The sequence below is a fragment of the Sinocyclocheilus anshuiensis genome, unplaced genomic scaffold, assembly GCF_001515605.1.
Source record: "Sinocyclocheilus anshuiensis isolate Anshui unplaced genomic scaffold, SAMN03320099.WGS_v1.1 scaffold399, whole genome shotgun sequence".
Taxonomy (NCBI): Eukaryota; Metazoa; Chordata; class Actinopteri; order Cypriniformes; family Cyprinidae; genus Sinocyclocheilus; species Sinocyclocheilus anshuiensis.
In genome coordinates, this window is record NW_015552570.1 from 16,173 (window position 1) to 36,297 (window position 20,125).

At 36.3% G+C, this 20,125-nt stretch overlaps 2 protein-coding genes across 2 annotated transcripts in view; both read left to right on the forward strand.

The window, feature by feature from the left end:
- Positions 1–10,429, forward strand: part of aspa (aspartoacylase) — a 12,183-nt gene extending 1,754 nt beyond the window's left edge. Inside the window, exons 2-7 of the mRNA XM_016455793.1 lie at positions 1,577–1,772; positions 2,319–2,412; positions 2,754–2,861; positions 8,406–8,515; positions 9,005–9,237; positions 10,414–10,429. Coding sequence (XP_016311279.1) covers positions 1,577–1,772; positions 2,319–2,412; positions 2,754–2,861; positions 8,406–8,515; positions 9,005–9,202 — 706 coding nt within the window. The 3' untranslated portion in view covers positions 9,203–9,237; positions 10,414–10,429. The remainder of the gene's footprint in view (positions 1–1,576; positions 1,773–2,318; positions 2,413–2,753; positions 2,862–8,405; positions 8,516–9,004; positions 9,238–10,413) is intronic.
- A 5,688-nt stretch (positions 10,430–16,117) lies between these two features.
- abr (ABR activator of RhoGEF and GTPase) overlaps positions 16,118–20,125 on the forward strand; it is a 205,231-nt gene continuing 201,223 nt past the window's right edge. The window contains exon 1 of the mRNA XM_016455779.1: positions 16,118–16,973. Within this exon, the coding sequence (XP_016311265.1) occupies positions 16,289–16,973 (685 nt within the window). The 5' untranslated portion in view covers positions 16,118–16,288. The remainder of the gene's footprint in view (positions 16,974–20,125) is intronic.

Genomic DNA, 20,125 nt, shown 5'->3' on the forward strand with positions numbered 1-20,125 from the left:
TGATCCGAACTTCCCATCCCTAATGGAAACGCGCCTATGGCGCGAGCGGTCAGCTGATCTGAGCCGCTCATGTCAGGACTGTTGAGAAACGCGAGTGAAGCGTGATTTGGGTCTTGACAAGAGCCTGCTATATTGCATTCTAGACAACACGTAACAATTGTTGATTTCTAGGATAACGGTTGTAAAACCGATTATTTGAGGACATTTATTCATATACGTGTTTGTAGAATGTCAGTTTTATAGATGTGACATTACTGTCCGTATTGCACACATTAATACTTAAAATTCTTTAATTCTTGAGTCTGCAGAAGTCTACACATAATTGGTTATTCAACAGCTCTGCTGATGTTACTCATGAAAGATTTATTGAACATGTTGGCCTTTTCTGACAACATGCCCCATCACAATTAAACAGCTTGTTATTGGCTTTCTGGTCAATTTAACCAGTAAAACAACAAATATGAAGACTGGAATTTTAGTTTGGAGGACATAATTAGAACAGAACAGTAATAGAATACATACAGAAAGTATTCTAGATTAAAACAGTTGAACTAGAAATTTGAAACCAATGTATGAACACAGTTCAAGAGAAAATGCATACACTTCACTTTTATTTTTTATTTTTTGTAAAGTCATTAAGTTAAAAAAACATTAATGTCTATAGTATAAAAGAGCAGTACAATGTACCAATGTCACATTAAATACAGGGATTTTGATGCTTTTTCTATTTGTGCCTATATAAATTGTTTTGCTCTATTACATTTACATAAAATCTTTTGGAAAACTTTTCCATTTATTGAGAATAGACCATTTAAATACGAAATGAGGGTTGCAAATTAAATCTGGCATGTCTTGGTGGAATTCTAAATACAGTTCATCTCACTCAATGCCAGTTAACACATCATATAATGTACTATGAGGGGTTACAAAACATACACAATACATCACAACAGATGTTCACATCTGATTTTTTTTATGCATGTTTTTTTTGGACCAGTTGGGAAAGCCTAATGAAATTCTCAGAGCTTTATTTTTCAGTTCTCCCTTGCTTTGTGTGCATGGTTGTATGCACCTCTTTGCTTTTTTTATTCCTGCTGGTGACAAAGTGTGTAATTTTGTCAATGTTGTGAAATAGGAATATTTCTGGAACATTTTCTTCAAGCAGTTTAGAGCAAGTTTCTAGTTTAAAATCTAAACTAGAAATTTGCATGTAAATAAGTTATTTGTGTAATGGCTGATCTTTTTGTCATCCACTGCTCTGTTAAAAGAGTTAACGATACACCTGACCCTAACTGCTATTCAAGGGATTTTTAACACCAGTCCCATGCTATTTTCCTTTAGGACAAAGATTTCAAGGTCTTGGGTAGGTTTGAACTTCTAGGTGTCTTATATTTTGCTGGTGCATGTTTATTTAAGTCACAAATTGTGGAATTAAAACTACTTAAACGTGCTTCAAAAAGTATTTTCTGTTTGTGTTTTGCATTGAATATTAATTATTGTATTAATTGACCATTTTGTTATGTCTTGTTTATGATTGTTGTATTGTTAATATTTATAAGGATTTTTCCAAACACAGTGCTCCAGATGTTGAAGGTCTGCCCTATGAAGTCCAGAGGGCCAAGGAAATGAATCGGATGTTCGGACCCAAAGGAAGCTCAGATGCATATGATGCCATCTTTGACCTTCACAACACCACCTCAAACATGGGTTCCACCCTCATCCTGGAAAGCTCAACGGACCTCTTCAACCTTCAGATGGTGCATTATATTAAAGTAAGAAGCTAGCTCCAATTATATTGTACAATGTTATTAAAATAGTTATTTACCCTCTGCACCTACACTACAGTTCAAAACTTTAGACTTTTTTCTTTTTCTTTTTTAAACACTTTTATTCAGCAAGGACACATTAAACTGGTCAAACGTGACAGTAAAGACATTTAAGATTTATTTTAAATACATTTCTATTCATCAAACAATGTTAACAGACAGTAATAAGAAATGTTTCTTGAGCACCAAATCAGCATATTATAATGCTTTCTGAAGGATCATGTGACACTAGAAGACTAAAGTAATGACTGCTGAAAATTCAGCATTGCATCACAGGAATAAATGACATGTATAAAATATTAAAATGGAAAACCGTTATTTTAAATTGCAATAATACATCACAATATTACTGTTTTTACTGTATTGTTCATCAAATAGCTGCAGCCTTGGTGAGCATAAAAAAAATCTTACCAACAAAGATTTTGCTTAATGTCTTAAAATAAGTCAAAAAAAGGCATCTTTACACAGACACCTGTGCTCTTCCCCCTACAGAAAGCTATGGCTCCCCACACCTGTTCAGTACTGTTAAACGAACACCCACAGCTGAAGTATTCAACCACACGCTCTGTGGCCAAACACCCTATTGGTGAGTACAAAAGTCCTTGGATACGCAGGTCAAAGCTAATGTTAAATCAAGTTTAATATTACCCCTGAAAGTCAGCCAGCTGCAAAGAAGTGGAATAACCAGGGATAATATGAAAAGTTTAGTTATCATGAAAGCATCCAGAGCCTCTGCAGATAGTTCTGTAGACCTCTAGAGCTCATTCTGTGTCATTTGATGAGACTCCTTTCTCCATGAATTAATATTATAGTGGAAACTTAACACAGTACCAGCTGCACCTCATTTAACATGGTGCTTCACTGCTGTCTGTGATGAGAATAGACCTGTGCGAACCAGTGACAAATATTGATGTGTTTGTGTTGCAGGTCTTGAGGTGGGCCCTCAGCCACAGGGTGTTTTGAGGAGCAATGTATTCGAATCCATGAGGACGATACTGAAGCATGCGCTGGACTTCATCGAGCTCTTCAATAGTGGTGAGGTTAAAGGGATAGTTCCCCCAAAAATGAAAATTTTGTCATTACTTTTCTCACTCTCATGTTGTTCCAAACCCGTAAAACCTTCGTTCATCTTCGGAACACAAATTAAGATATTTTTGATGGAATCTGAGAGCTCTCAGACCCTCCCATAGACAGCAAGGATCCTTACATGATCAAGGTCCAGAAACGTAGCAAGGAGATCGGTAAAATAATCCATGTGACATCAGGGGTTCAACCGTAATTTTACGAAGCTACGAGAATACTTTTTGTGCGCAAAAGAAAAAAAAAAACGTTATTCAACAATTCGTCTCCTCCGCATCACCCTGGTGCCATTTTGGAGAGTATCCACTGAACGTAAATTGCGTATGCTCTTTTGTGTCAGCTGTACCATGCGGATACGTTGTTTTTGTTCAAATCAAAGCGTAAATGCGTGGCACAGCTGACACAAAACAGCATACGCAATTTACGTTCAGTGGATACTCCAAAATGCTGCTAGGATGATGCGGAGGAGACGAATTGTTGAATAAAGTCGTTTATTTTTTTCTTTTGTGCTCAAAAAGTATTCTCGTAGCTTCGTAAAATTACGGTTGAACCCCTGATGTCACATGGATTATTTTACCGATCTCCTTGCTACGTTTCTGGACCTTGATCGTGTAAGGATCCTTGCTGTCTATGGGAGGGTCTGAGAGCTCTCAGATTCCATCAAAAATATCTTAATTTGTGTTCCGAAGATGAACGGAGGCCTTACGGGTTTGGAACGACATGAGGGTGAGAAAAGTAATGACAAAATCTTCATTTTTGGGTGAACTACCCCTTTAAGCAGAGATCAGCACACTTACTGCATTGAACCTGGAATGTGTTTCAGTAAAGGGATTTTAAAGTCAACTGAGGTGGCCACAATAGGATTAGTTTCTATATTTCGTATACAATAGGATTATTTTCTAATATAAACCTATAGTAATAATGTGTGATAGTATTGATAGTGACAGTATGGAAGCATAATGTTGTGTTTTTCAGATGTGTCACACAATTCAATGAGAAATAACGCTATTTGAATGATGATGTACTGTTTATAGGTGCTTCACATTTACGTAACTTTCTCTCCACTGTGGCCATCTGTTTCTCTGCCAGGATTGTGTGTGACATTTCAAGACAAACGGTTATACTATATATAAACACACTTAGACACACACTCACTGCCCAAAAGTTTGGGGTCTGTAAGAAAATGCTTTTGAAAGAAGTCTCTTATGCTCACTGAGGCTGCATTTATTTGATAAACAATACAGTAAAATTATGGATATTAGCCTTTGTACCTCATAATTCTCAGAATTTCGAAAAAAGTAAAAAACAGAATTCTGACGTTATTCTTGCAACTCTGAGTTTACAAATCCAGCAGTTCTTTTTTTTCCGCTGGGGAATAAAAAATAAATGTAAGTCCTAGTTTTTATCCCACAATTCTGACTTTTTATCTCACAATTGCAAGATTATATCTCACAATTCAGACTTTTCTGCTTAGAATTACGAGTTTATATAGTTTTTATGTTACTATTCTGACTTCTTTTTGAGAGTTGCGTGAAAAAAAAAAAAGAAGAAAATTGTGAGATAAGCAAGTACCTATTTTATTCTGTAGAGGAAACAGGCTTCCATGAAAACCAGCAATATTTTGAATATTACCATTTAAATAATTATTTAATATTTTGTATATATTAAAATGTAATTTTTGAAGAGGTTTCTTATGCTCACAGAGGCTGCATTTATTTGATCAAAAATATAATAAAACAATAATATTGTGAATATTAACATTTTAAAATAACTTATATTTCATACATGTTAAAAAAGTAATTCATTCCTGTGATGGTAAAGCTGAATTTTCAGCAGCCATTACCCCAGTCTTCAGTGTCAGATTCCTATATTTCCTATACAATAGGATTATTTTCTAATATAAACCAATAGTAAATGTGCAGTGACAATATGGATCCATAATGTCTTCAGATATCACACAATTCACATTTTGAGTAGTTTTCAATAATGCATTTGAATAATGTGTTTCTCATATCGTTTGTAGATGCTTCATGTTTACATAACTAACTTTCCCCCGTGGTCATGTGTTTCTCAGCCAGGCTAGTGTGTGGCATTTCAAGACAAACGGTTATGCTCTCAGGTCATCGAGTCAGCAAGCACTTATTTAAATATGAACTGTCCGACCTCTGCATTTCAGTCGGTTTTCTTCTTCAAGCGTTTATCTTCCTATTTTTTTCCCCCCTCAACTGTGGAAACATTTAAACAAGGTAGTCACGTGTACTGTCTTTCAGCCTGACATGACTACACATTTCTCCATGCTTCACACTGTGCAGGAACATGTTGAGCTGGGCAAGCGTGGCTGGTTTCTCTTCTGGTTTTGCTGTTTTGTGACTTGAATACTTGTTTGCTAGTTGGTTAGTTTCCATGTCATTAGTAGCTTGCTGGGTGTTGTAGTGTCATGCTGTGTAGAGGGGCTGCATTGTTGTGGATGAATGTCTCATTGTGAGCACTCAGACGTGCTTTCGTTTGCCAGTGTGGAACCATGTTTGGACCACATCAACATAACAAGCAAAACAAGAGATCTGACATAATGGAAGCTATTAATTAGAGGACTCAGGGATTTGAAAGACGCAAGAGGCATCTGTTATGAACACAAGCTACCAGCAAAGTGATCCAACTGTTTTAAGACATTTAATATTACTCATATTACACTTTAAGGGATTTGTAACATAAACCTTGAGCAGGTTTTTTTAATGCATATGTTCATCTTTTCATAACTTGTGTACATGGCTTGTCTCATATGCCCACAAAAGCTGCATTTATTTGATCAAAAATACAGTCAAAACAGTAAATTTGTGAACATTGCTATTTAAAATATTTCTATTTTAATATTAACATGTCAATCCTGTGATGGCAAAGCTGAATTTTCAGCAGCCATTAACCGGATCCTTTAGAAATCATTCACGATTTTTTTATTATGATCTATGTTGTGCAGCTTAATATTTTAAATTGTGATACATTTTTCCAGAAAGAAATATTTTTTAACATTATAAATGTCTGTCACTTTTGATTAATTTACATGTCCATGCTGAGTAAAAGTGTTTGTTTAAAAAACATACTGACCCCAAACTTTTGAACAGCATATTATAAAATAATATAATCAATGGCTTGTATCACTATGAAAATAAACTGCCACATGGCAGGGTTCATATTTTTGTCATTTTACCCTATGTTTGACAAAGTGAAACAACTATTCAAATGAAACAACATATCAAAGATAAACTCATCAAAGAGTAAATGTAAAGAAATAAATGCTTAGTGAAACATGAGGAGCACTTCAGCACGTGTCTTCCTTGTAAGGGTGTTATGTGGCTGTGAAACAACATATTATTGTCATTTCAGACGTTCCAATTAACTTGAAATATGATATATGTTGTTTTTTATGGATAGTGATAACGTGAAGGAAGATCATAATGGCAACACTGTACCGCAATGTGAGGAGTGCCAAACTCTTTTTAGCAAATTGGAAAGTGATATTTTTAGTGACTGTCCATGTCAGCACATGTCTGACATACTCACAATGCTGAACGTTTATCACATGAGTGCTAGAACATATTATTAACATGTTTTTATTAACACGGTACAGGATGGAAAAATACTCCGGATTTCTAGACAAATTAACAGAGATTAAGTGTAAGGGTGTTATGTGGCTGTGAAACAACATATTGTCATTTCAGACGTTCCAATTAACTTGAAATATGAGATATGTTGGTTTTTATGGATAGTGATAACGTGAAGGAAGATCATAATGGCAACACTGTACCGCAATGTGAGGAGTGCCAAACTCTTTTTAGCAAATTGGAAAGTGATATTTTTAGTGACTGTCCATGTCAGCACATGTCTGACATACTCACAATGCTGAACGTTTATCACATGAGTGCTAGAACATATTATTAACATGTTTTTATTAACACGGTACAGGATGGAAAAATACTCCGGATTTCTAGACAAATTAACAGAGATTAAGCAGGCAAATAGGTCTGCTTATTTACAAAAAGATTTTGCTTTTATAACATTTTTAGGCCAGCTTGATCCCACTCCCCGCTGAAGCAGCCAAAGCTGAAAAAATACAGCATGACCTAAGCATAATAAACATGTTTCTAGATTTAACTATGTAATGCATCTCTATATAAGCCCAGTGGCTTAATATTTTAATTACTTTATTGTCTTATTAATACTTAGAAGAATTGGTTGCATAAAGAAAAAAAAATGAAAATTTGCTGAAAATGTACTCATCCTCAGGCCATCCAAGATGTAGTCAAAGTCTGCTTTATTGTCAATTCTGACACATTTACTGACACTTACACCCTTGGTGCATACAGATAACACTAACAGTAGAACATAAAAATACAGATAAATACAGATTAAATATATATAAAATACAACTATACAAATATACAAATAAGGACATGTAAAAAAATAATAGATAAAGTAGCACAAGGCACATGGCAGATAGAGTGCAAACCAGTGAAATAAACAAACAGTAGATGAGTTTGTGGATCCAGTGGATTCTCTGCAGTGAATGGGTGCCGTCATAATGAGAGTCCAAACAGCTGATAATAACATCACAATAACTCACAAGTAATCCTGTCACTTCTGGCCAAAATGCGAGCAAAAACCGTTGTGTCACAAATGTGTCAATGGATTTTTATGCGAGGACAACAAGGAATGGACTTTTTCATTAGAGGAAGCATTATTATGGATTAATGACACATCTTCACCAGAAGCAATGAAAACACCTTAATGATGGATTTTTTTTATTTCAAACACAAAGCTTTTCACTTCACAGGTTGTTAATTGATGGACTGGAGTTTTGTGGATTACTTGTGGATCATTGTAATGTTTTTATCAGCTGTTTGGACTCTCATTCTGACGGCACCCATTCACTTCAGAGGATCCATTAGTGAGCAAGCGATATAATGCTACATTTCTCCATATCAGTTCTCATTTACATCTTGGATGGACTGAGGGTGAGTATATGCGAGGACAACAAGGAATGGACTTTTTCATTAGAGAAAGCATTATTATGGATTAATGACTCACATTTTCACCAGAAGCAATGAAAACACCTTAATGATGGATTTTTTTTATTTCAAACACAAAGCTTTTCACTTCACAGGTTGTTAATTGATGGACTGGAGTTTTGTGGATTACTTGTGGATCATTGTAATGTTTTTATCAGCTGTTTGGACTCTCATTCTGACGGCACCCATTCACTTCAGAGGATCCATTAGTGAGCAAGTGATGTAATGCTAAATTACATCTAAATCTGTTCTGATGAAGAAACAAACTCATCTGCATTTTGGATGGCCTGAGTCTGAGTAAATTTTCAGCGATTGAGGGTGCATACATTTAAGGAAATTTTCATTTCTGGCTGAACTATTCCTTTAACAGACCAATTCAAATCTTTCTTTTTCCCTTTTCTTTCCTTTTTTTTCCCACCTATTTTTTTTGCCATAGGTGTAGAGTTTCCTCCATGTACAGTGGATGTTTTCAGAGTCCAGGAGAGAATGGACTACCCCAGAGACACCAACGGCAACATCACAGCTATGGTGCATCCTCATCTACAGGTATTAAATGGACCATCTAGTAAATGCATAGAGAAGTGTGTTTCTTTTGAAAGGAAAGCACATACCCTCAAGCGACGTATAAAAGCATTGCTCTTTATGACAGAGATGCAGGGAGGGGGAAACACATGTAAGAAAATGTGTCCTATGACTCAGAGGTTTGCTGTGCTTGTTTTGCAACATCACAGCCATGGTGCATCCTCATCTACAGGTATTCTAAATGGACCATCGAGTAAATGCATAGAGAAGTGTGTTGCTTTTGAAAGGAAAGCATATACCCTCGAGCGACAAATAAAAGCATTGCTCTTTATGACAGGGATGCAGGGAGGGGGAAACACATGTAAGAAAATGTGTCCTATGACTCAGATGTTTGCTGTGCTTGTTTTGACTCCCAGGCTTCACTTATTTTCCACAGTAATGGTCCTGTTCCATTCCATCTCTTTCTCTTTCCGTGTAGGACTGTTCATTCCATCTCTTTCTCTTTCTGTGTAGGACTGTGACTGGGAGCCTTTGAACCGGGGTGACCCTATGTTCCTAACGTTCGATGGGAGAACAGTCCTTTATGAAGGTGCCAACACAGTGTACCCCACGTTTATTAATGAGGCTGCATACTATGAAAAACAGCAGGCCTTCATGACCACTTGTAGAGAAATACTAGCTGCTAACGCTATCAGAAAAGCATGCAAGTAATGCTTTCTCTTAACAGTCACTATGACACTCACATGTTATATATATATATATATTTGTAACACCACAGGACTGTTTAATTCAAAAGTAAAAAAAAGCCAAAAGTTTACTAAAATTGTCTCAAAAGAGACAGTAACAAGTCACAATATCAAAAATATACACTTTATATAACAAATACATCTATATATATACCCTATGTAACACTACCATTCAAATGTTTGTGTGTTTGTGGTGAGTAAGATTGTTTTGAAAGTATATATATATATATATAAATATTTCTGAAGGATCATGGGACACTGAAGACCAGAGTAAAATTTGGATTTGACATCACAGGAACAAATTACTATATATAATCACAAAATTATAAATTAATTGAAAATCATTTAAAAATATATTACAATAGAAAACTGTTATTTTACATTTATTTCATTATATATTTTTACTGTATTTTTGCCCCAAACCTTTGAAACTGTGTGTGTGTGTGCTTTAAATCTGACCACTTAAAAATGTGAAAAAGCTCATTTTAGTTTTTTTATTTGTAATCTAAATCTAAAGATTAAAATTGATATTGCTTTTTTAAATTTTCTAACAGTTTGAGTAATTCAAATAAGTTGTGTTTTGTACTGAGAATGATGATTGAAATCCATGGTATGTAATGAAGAATTTATATTCCTAGATTTTTTAAAATACTACAATATATAGGACTACCTCTAGTGTATGCCTGCACAGTTCAGATCCTGATGAAATGCACAAGCTCAGGAACAGTCTTCACTGCCCTCTAGCCTCTGATTCAACACACTGTTGACTCAAATACTGACCTGAAACAGCCTTAAAACAACCACAAAATAACCTCTCAGCACTGTGCTTATACATCATGCATCATGGGAGATGAATCATCTGTCGAAATTCTCTGTATTTTGTGCTGTTTGTGATGCGAAAGTGTTGTAGTCTAAGTCTTGGAGTTCCTGACTTCATCCTAATTTCAGTGGTGCAACCTAAATATTGCCTTAATTGAACAAATAGAAACAATTTTTTGTCTGATAGAAATAGTTACAAGAGCTCTTACAGTAGGAACATGCAGTAATATACAATATGATATGGTATACTATATGGTGGACTTTGTAGATTGATGGATAAGCTCAGCAGGCACTGAAAAGCTTTGGCAGAAGTGTGATTTTTGAGAAATATGTGTGCATTTTCCACTGTGATTTTGTTTTGTGATGTACTGTATATGGCTTGTGTAAATTGTTGAAAGGCCCATTATTGTGCGTTGTTTTTGAAATAGTGTGATGTTTTAAAATGTCATATCTATCTATGCAAGGAATAATACAGCGGGTAAAATAAGTATTGAACACATCACCATTTTTCTCAGTAAATATATTTCTAAAGGTGCTGTTGACATGAAATTTTCACCAGATGTCGGTAACAACCCAAGTAATCCATACATACAAAGAAAACAAAACAAACAAGTTCAGAAATTAAGTTATGTGTAATAAAATGAAATGACACAGGGAAAAAGTATTGAGCACATGAAGAAAGGGAGGAGCAAAAAGGCATGAAAAGCCAAGACACCAGCTGAAATCTATCAGTAATTAGAAAGCAATCCTGCCCCTTGTCAGTGGAAATTAATATTTTGGAAGCAGACTTTTTGCAAGAATGTCTCGGTACATTTTCCCATTCATCCTTCCTTCAATTTGCTGCCAAAGAGCTTTCTCAAGACCTTCGCAACCTTATTGTTGCAGAACATACTGATGGCGTTGGTTACAGAAGGATTTCTATACTTCTGAATGTTCCAGTGAACACTGTTGGGGCCATAATCTGGAAGTGGAAAGAACATCATTTCACCATAAACCGGCCACGACCAGGTGCTCCTCGCAAGATTTCTGACAGTGGAGTGAAAAGAATTATCAGAAGAGTTGTCCCAAGAGCCAAGGATCACTTGTGGAGAGCTTCAGAAAGACCTGGAATTAGCATGTACTATTGTTTCGAAGAAAATAATAAGTACAATGAGTAATGCACTCAACCACTGTGGCCTGTATGCACGCTCACCACGCAAGGCTCTATTGCTGAAGTTGATAAAAATCTGAAATGAGGTTGGACATTCCAGCGAGACAATGATCCCAAACACACAGCCAAGGAAACTCTCAGTTGGTTTCAGAGAAAGAAAATAAAGCTGCTAGAATGGCCCAGCTAATCACCTGACTTGAATCCAATAGAAAATAAGAACTAAAGATCAGAGTTCATAGAAGAGGCCCACAGAACCTTCAAGATTTGAAGACTCTGTGGAAGAATGGGCCAAAATCACACCTGAGCAATGCATGCGACTAGTTTCTCCATACAGGAGGCTTCTTGAAGCTGTCATTACTAACAAAGTCTTTTGTACAAAGTATTAAATAAATTTTCAGTAAGTGTGTTCAATACTTTTTCCCTGGGTCATTTTACTTTAGTACACAGAACTTAATTTCTGAACTTGTTTGTTTTGTTTTCTTTGTATGTATAGATTACTTGGGTTGTTACCAACATCTGGTGAAAGTTTCAAGTCAACAGCACCTTTAGAAATATATTTACTGAGAAAAATGGTGATGTGTTCAGTACTTATTTTACCCGCCGTATATTCACTTTATGTGAACAGATGTTTTTAGTTTATTTCAAATTGAAGAAGAATATTGGTTATTTTTAATACATTTACCAATTATTCCATCCAGTTGATTACATACTGTGTTGTATGATGTCGTTAAGGTCCAGGTGGAATTGAGTATTGCTTGAAAAAGTTAAATGTTGTCAAAATGTGGAATATAATGTACTTTAATGTAATAGGCATTGTCACAATGTATTTGTAATACATGAAGTCTCGTCAGTCTTAATGAGATGAATTAATATGGAGTAAATAATTTCATGATGTAAATGTATTATGTAAACCATTTACATAAAGCCACGAGATTTCTATTTTGTCTCACAGATCTTTTCAAAACAAACAATAAAAAAGTTTGTCTTCATTAAATCTACTGTGCACTTTTTAATTCAACAGATCCTCTATTATAAAAATAGTTAACTTTAAAATGAAATATATTAATTTACTGATTCACATTGTATACTGGTTTGGAATTACATGAAGGTGAGGAAAATAACAGAATATTAATTTAGTCAATTTGCTTTAAATTGACTTGCCCTCAGGCCATTCGAGATGTAGATAAGTTTGTTTCTTAATTTTAGCATTACATCACTTGCTCACCAATGGATCCTCTGTCTGCAGTGAATGGGTGCCGTCAGAAAAAGAGTCCAAACAGCTGATAAAAACGTCACAAAAATCCACAAGTAATTGACTCCAGTCCATCAACTCCAGTCATCTTGTGAAGCAAAAAGTTATGTGAATATAAGAAACAAATTCATCATCATTAAGGCATTTAAAATTTTAACTGTCACTTCTGGCTAAAATACCTGTCCATAATCCATAATAATACTTCCACTAGTGTAAAAGTCCATCCCCTGTTGTTCTCTTAGATCAAAATCCACCAATATATTTGTTTAGGACTGTTTTGGACTGTTTTTGTAAACGGTGCTTGATCTGTGCATATTTCTCTCCTGATTCAGACGAGACATCTTTTTCACTGAAGAAAGTATTATGGATAGAGGGTGGTTTAAAGTTAATTGATGGATTGGAGTTGTGTGGATTACTTATTTTGTTACAATCAACATTTTGGACCCTCATTCTGACGGCACCCATTCTCTACAGAGGATCCATTGATGAGCAAGTTATGTAATGCTAAATTTCTCCCTATCTGTTCTGATCCACATCTTGAATGGCCTGAGGAAGAGTACATTTTCAGCAAATTGTTCATTTTGAGGCAAACTATTCCTTTTAAGATCCTACATGTTCCATCTTTGGTTGTACAGATTGACCACTAGAGGGCAGCACTTCATCATTGAGAAAATAACTTCCTTTTCTGCCCTTAATTCCAAGATATTAAAAAGCACTGTTGTACTAGCAGCCGCAAGATCCCTGCATTCCCAAATCCAGTTTGATTTGGATGTCTTACTCACAGATGGGTAATGTGGTGCATCTTGCATGTCACTGTGTCCCTCCTTTTTCACAAATCCATTTCATCAGTTTACTAAAAAGTGTGGAGTGATTTTAATGTGTGAATCACCATGGTAACTGAACCAAGTTATGTATCATGCATTTATTTACAAGTCACTGCTAGTCCAAAATGTAACTGGAATAAAGAAACAAAGCCTTCTAAAGGTTTCTTTCTTTGCCAAATGAAAGATATTGTACTGACCTTCCATCGAATGATGGTACGAACTACTAAAACAAGCTTGAATTTACAGGAAGACTTTCTCTCTTTGGCTGCTATTCAAGCAGGAGTTAAATGCATCGATGCGTATCAAATAAAGGATGACCTAATCGGGTCTTCAGTTTCTGACACATGCCAGTTTTATAATGGCTCTACACCCGGTGGCTTTGGCATAACTACAGTGATTGGTGAATAATTGCTAAGAATTCTACTAGATCATGTTAAGATGTTTACACCCTTCTGAGGGTTCATGCAGACTGAGTGTTCTGCATCAGCTGAAGATGTGATGAGACGAGTCCTCGGCCTTTCAGAGGTATGACTGCATTAGCTTCAGTGAATGCACTCGTCTCCTGTTTCTCATGTAACAGACCATTCTTCCTCTTTCCTCCCCCAACTGCCTCATAATTACCATCTTAGTTTTTTCCTCCCACACAGAAATCAAGTCATTTTCTTTTTTTTCTTCTAGTTTTTGTTTTCTGTTCTTTTCTGAAAATGTCATTTCCTTCACAAAGTTATACGTTAAATGAAAAAAGTGACAATATTTACTTGCGTTATTTTAGTGTACTATTTTAGTGTACTAACGAGATACTATTATGGTTTTTCTAATATTTTGAATTTATTTTTTTATTTTTAATTTCTTAAATTGTTTTATTTATTTTGTTTTTATAAAGATGACTAACTGTTAATTTTAACGTTTAACATTGACGTTTCAGTATTTTTTGTGTGTTTTGTCTTTTAGTTGTTAATGTCTATTTATTTTTATTTCAGTTTTAGTTTATTTTAGTAAAACTAAATGAAAACAAATGTTGCTTTGACAACTAGCTGAATTTCATTTTATTTCAGTTAACGTTTATTTCAAGCAACAAATTTCCCCCCCCCATAATTTTAGCTTTAGTTTAATTATAATAATCCTGATTTACTTACCCTCATGTAATTCCAAACCTGTATGAAATTCTTATGTTGAACACAGAAGACAATTATTTGTTTGTTTGTTCATTCATTCATTCCATACAATGAATTCAAAAGATTTTCAGTCTTGTTCTGGACCCCACTTACTTTCATTTTAAGGACAAAACAGTTTAAACATTCTTCAAAATAGGGTGAGTAAATTATGTCAGAGTTTTTTTTTTTTTTTAAACCCCTGTATGGTTGTTAACATTTAAACCCCCTGTATGGTTGTTAACATGTTAAAATAAATATATAGTTATATAGTGCTAAACCACTGAATGTCCCACACAAATACATATTACAAGGGCTCAGGTTGAACGTGGGATCAAAGGATGCAAAATGTCATGAATTATTAATATGGATTCCAGCTGAAACTGCATTTGAATGTCCGGTGCTAATGCATAAGCACACATACTAAAAACCCTTGTGAGGGCTTTGTTTGATTGTGCACTGCGAACCTGCAGAAATGAAAAGGATAGTCATTTTTATAAAGAAAGAAAAAATTGTAGCATTTGTAGCATCTCAAGCTCCTAAAGACTTTCTAAAGTGCATTGATCCATGCAGCAGATCCCTCTGCCCCCTCATCTCCGATGTGATATGTGGCTATCAGTACACACATCTCTCATCTTCAGTTTCTCATAGAACTGCTGGAACCTGGCCATTCCCGTTCTCCAGTGACACGATGATACCCATATCAAATTTGTCCTGCACGTCTCTGCTAATGGTATTGACAGCGGGGTGAGAAGGGGAATCTGAATGAAGAATAAACCCTGGCAGCTCTGAACAGAAAATGGACCGTGAATTAGACTCGACTGGGAGATAAAAATCTGACCTCAAATGTACTGGAGGACACTTCAGTAAAAGAGTCAGTGAAATTTCATTTTGCGTAAATGACCACTCTCTTCCCAACTATTATTATGTCAATAATCAATGCAATTCTTCAGTAATGTCTGCAATAATATTTACTGTAAATAATGCATAGAGAGCAGAATTAGGATTAAATCCATTAATTATCAAGACACAAAATGCATTATTACAGTTTGGTAGCAGCCGTTTGACAAGAAAAAATGTGTCTACACTTAAGTCAAGAGCTTTTTTTTTTTTTGCAGAAAGGCAGAAATTACAAAGATATCTGTATGCCTTTGCCTTTATTACTAAACTTTTACTCATCATTTCTGTTGCTCCATCTTGATGCATTTATATTTAGTGTTATACATTTTAATATAATACATTATCATTAAATATTGGTGAATGATTATTGTTACTTTTATTTTTTAGACGTGTTTGCTATTATTTTGCTGAATTATGTTACTTAATATGTTATTATGATGCTTGATTAACTATTGTTATTTTAATTTAAAAAATGTTTTCTAGTATTTACTCGACATTTTTTTTTAATCTATTTATTTATTTTTGTATTAGTTTAATTGTAGCTATTACTTTTTTATTACTTATTTTAATTTTATTTACATTTGGGAGTACATTTATTTGTAAACCTGAACTGAAATGTATATTAATAGGCAAACGCGTGTTTACTCAACAGGTGGGGCTTCAATGGTGTGTAAAAAAACTAACCCCAGGCTGGGATTTTGCACGTCTAGATGTAAACGGCTAACGGATCTGATTGGCTCCGTGTCCAGCTGACGTCACGACTTTCCAATGTAGCGGAAGCTGAAAGTTTTTTCAGTTGTAAACTGATATGTGGTGTGTGTGAGTGTGAGTGGATATGCGCGAAAGAGAAAATGAACAGTCGCTACTTAACAACAGGCGTTTGAGACAGTAAACCCAAGTGGTTTTAGTAGGAACGAGACAGCCTGTTCAAGGACTTTCCTCCCCTGCTTTGACAATGTGGGAACAGGCGGAATTTGAGAAGCACTGGAGGAATGAGTTTCCCGACGGCGAAGCGCCCGTGATGAACCTCAGCTCGGTGGAGGACATAGGGGCAGAGCTGGAGAAATGCAAAGCGAATCTGAAGGTGTTACAGCAGGCTCTCTCGGAGGAGAAGTTCAAGGTGATCTACCTGCAGACCACCATCGCGCAGAAGAAAACTTGTGACTTTGAGAGACGGTGCAACAAGGGCAAGGCAGATTCAAAGAAGGACAGTCCTTGCGACTCAGACAGCAAAGGCGGGGACGAGCCTTTCGTCCGGGACATAACGTTACTCCGGGGCAGCAAGACAGGTAAACCCATCCTCGTCCCTCCTCGGAAAAAGCCCGATATTCCGCGAGAACACTCGGCGGCGCGCAACAGCTCTCGGTGCGTTGCCGAGCAACGGATAAACGAGCAGGACAGTGACCACGAGTTCGAGAACGTGGAGCTCAACGAAAACTTTCTGCGAAAAAACATTCTCAACCCAAAGGGTAACGTCCGCGAGAGTCAGCGGCAGAATCCTGGCGTCCGCTTGAGTCGAGACCTGGACTCGGATGATGGTAGGCTGTCTCCTTCCCTCGCGCTCCGCGGCTCTCACGGGTCTGGACGCAGCACACCTGACGGATACCTGAGCTCCGACCATGACGACTCCTCCTCTGCAGGTAGGACAGACTTAACAACTCAAAACTCCTACCATACCAGTTTCTTATCACCTTTCCCTTCCCAGTTCCCTTCAAAAGGAACGTCGGCTGCCACTGCTTATCACTTATCAAATAGGCAATTATGCGTATGTCGTCACATGTCAGTCTATTGAAACATTTTAGGAATGTGTGTCACAGGACGTTGCTTACTCAAAAACGAAAATGTACTGAAAATATACTCACTCTCCATCCAAGATGTAGACGAGTTTGTTTCTTCATTGAAACGGATTTGGAGAAATTTATCATTACATCACTTGCTCGCCAATGGAGCCACTTGACTCCAGTCAATCAATTAACCTCTGAGCAAAAAGCTGCATGTTTGTAATGCATCAAGACATTTTTAACTTCAAACCATACCAGTCACTGCAGAGTAACCTATTCATTGGTGAGCAAGTGATGTAATGCTAAACTTCTTTAAATCTACATCTTGAATGGCACGAGGGTGAGTAAATTTTCAGAAAAACTACATTTTTGAGTGAATAGTCATTGCTTGATCTTTTAAAAGTTTTAAGTTACTTGCATTTTAATATTTGAATAGTATTAGAGATTGATTGTTTACAATGGCCTCTGAAAATTTGTAAAGCAAAATCTATCTGTGTTTTCTTTTGCTTGTGGTGGAGGTCTTTTACTAGTGAGGAAATTGGGAGTATATTTGTTGCTCCATTCCACTCATTTATGATCCAGTCCAGCTTTCAGTCAGTGTGCAGCTTGTTGACAAAGTATGATGCTTTGGTTTATTTAGAAGCTCTTTTGGTTGGTGGTTGGTTACTCAACATTTATTTGACATTTAACAGTTTTATAAAACTAAAATATCACACACTATCATGCTGTCATACTGAATATCAACATGGCTACAGTCACATCACAGCCGTAGTGATATTCACAACAACACTACTTACGCTTTTGTAATATTGTTTAATAAAATTGTACAAAAATACATGTACAGTTCAAAATTAAACCAAAAAAGTATTTGGATACTTCCTGGTTGTCAGACAGATATTTTTCATATTATAAAATATACATGTGGTAGCTCTAGGACACCTGTGTAGACTTGAGGAGAACTGACTTCATCCACTAAAACTCATGTTGGCTTTAATGCTTGATTGTCATTTGTTGTCCATATACTGTCAACTGCAGTGCGCAAGTTTTTCTCTTCTGACAGTTTTATCAGTTAAATGCAGAATGTATCAAAGCATCAGAAGAACTCGTGTAATTATCTCACAATATGATCAGCCGAGTGTCCATAATTTGGACACCTCACAACACCTCTGTGACATAGATATGAGTTTTATCCGATTTGACACTCCGCAATGACACTAGAACAGGAAAGAGGAAGAGGCACCAAATCTGATGGAACCGCACGTGTTGCTCTATGAGACATACTCAGTGCATAAAAGTTTATGCATAACTTTTATGCTGATCAAAGGCCAGATCCCAACCCCAAACTTTATATTTACTTTAAAATTGTGCTTAGGCAACATTATGTACATCATGCTAGACTGTATATTTGTTAGTTTATGGAAGTATATTTGAGCAGTGGTGTGACTCAGGAAAAATATTACAATAAATTTGATGTTGTGCTGGGTGACATTGTGCAAACATTAACAAAAACATCCTTAAATAAAATTAAATCTGTAAAATTCTTGCCAAAATGCAGTCTGCTTGAGTGCACGGCCTTTGTCAACAACAAAAATCTTTGTATTTATTTAGCCATTGCATTTGGCATATTTTTCCCCTTTCCCACCCCTTTTCTGCATCATACACCACTGCATTTGAGTGTTCATTCTTAAGTGGATTTATAAGAAGTATCCAGGCAAACAATTTAGTTTCCTAGTATTGTTGAGATGTTCCATTGTGGTACAATGAAAACATAACAGCTCCATGTCTATTTAGTGTCACTTCACTCATCTGGACTGTCAGTGAAGTTAGCGTGCACATTACTTGCTCTATTAGACTTTGTCTGTGACTGATCCGGTTCATTTAATATGGGATAATCAGGGATTGGGCTTGATTGTGCTGCAGTGGGTTGGAAGGCAAAGAACATCTGGGCCTCTGGAGGGGATGTGTGGCAGTGTGGGTGTGAAAGCGAGAGAGAGTGATGAAAATAAACGCTTAGGAAGTATTAGAGAACCACTGATCATATCCATATCATGTTCATCTCCATCAAGGGCGCAAGTTTGGTTTTAAAATGAGATGGGACTTTTTAAAATGCAGTGATGATGATGGATGATGTTCGTACACATTATGAATGGCCTTTTATAGCTGGTTGTTTGTTCTGGTTTAGAAACAGTATTTATATATTTAGCCTATATTTCAGGTCAGTTTGTACACAAAATGTCATATTTTTTTGTGTATACTAGGCATGGGCCGATTACCGAAATTTCACGGTTTCAAAACCGCTAATATTTTCCTTTATACCGTTCCTGCGGTATGCCCTGTTTTTCATGTCTCCTCAAAGACTGAAAGTGTAGGAATCCCTCAGGTTGAGTGCAGTGTAGAGAGTAACATGACGCTCCTCCTCCTGTTGGTGCGAGCGAGCGGTCAGTCACGTGTGTGTAGGATGGACGAACTTAAGGAGCTTCCCCTGAAACTTACGCAATCAGCAACCGACCGTTTTTTGTCTTATTGCAAGCAACTCGTCTTTGTTCTGGACTTGCACAAACTACGTTGCAATGCAATCGTTTTCCAAAATGTAATTTATGTGAAAATATGAAGTCTGTAAACGCCCGTTAACACAGGCCAGAGATGCTGAAGATGGATGCACAGAGAAAAATACTGTAGCAGGCAGATCACTCAGTGTTCATGATGAACGAACTATTGGAAGAAAATCCTCAATATTGATTTGGGGGTTTATATGAATGTGTTTCTGAGGGGAACTGACTGTCTTCAGAACAGTTTACGTGGTATTTTCTTTTCATCACATCTCTGTATAGTTCATATTAAAGCAGTGTTTCAGCGCAGTGCTGCTTTGTTTACAGCGGTAACCAAGGAAACGCCCTATGTGGTGTTCCAGAAGTGCCTCCTGCTGTCAGAGAGTGAATCTGCATCTCATTCAGAGCTTCTGTTTGCTTCGTTCAGGCATGTAGTATAATTTCACAAAGCTAGTCAGAACA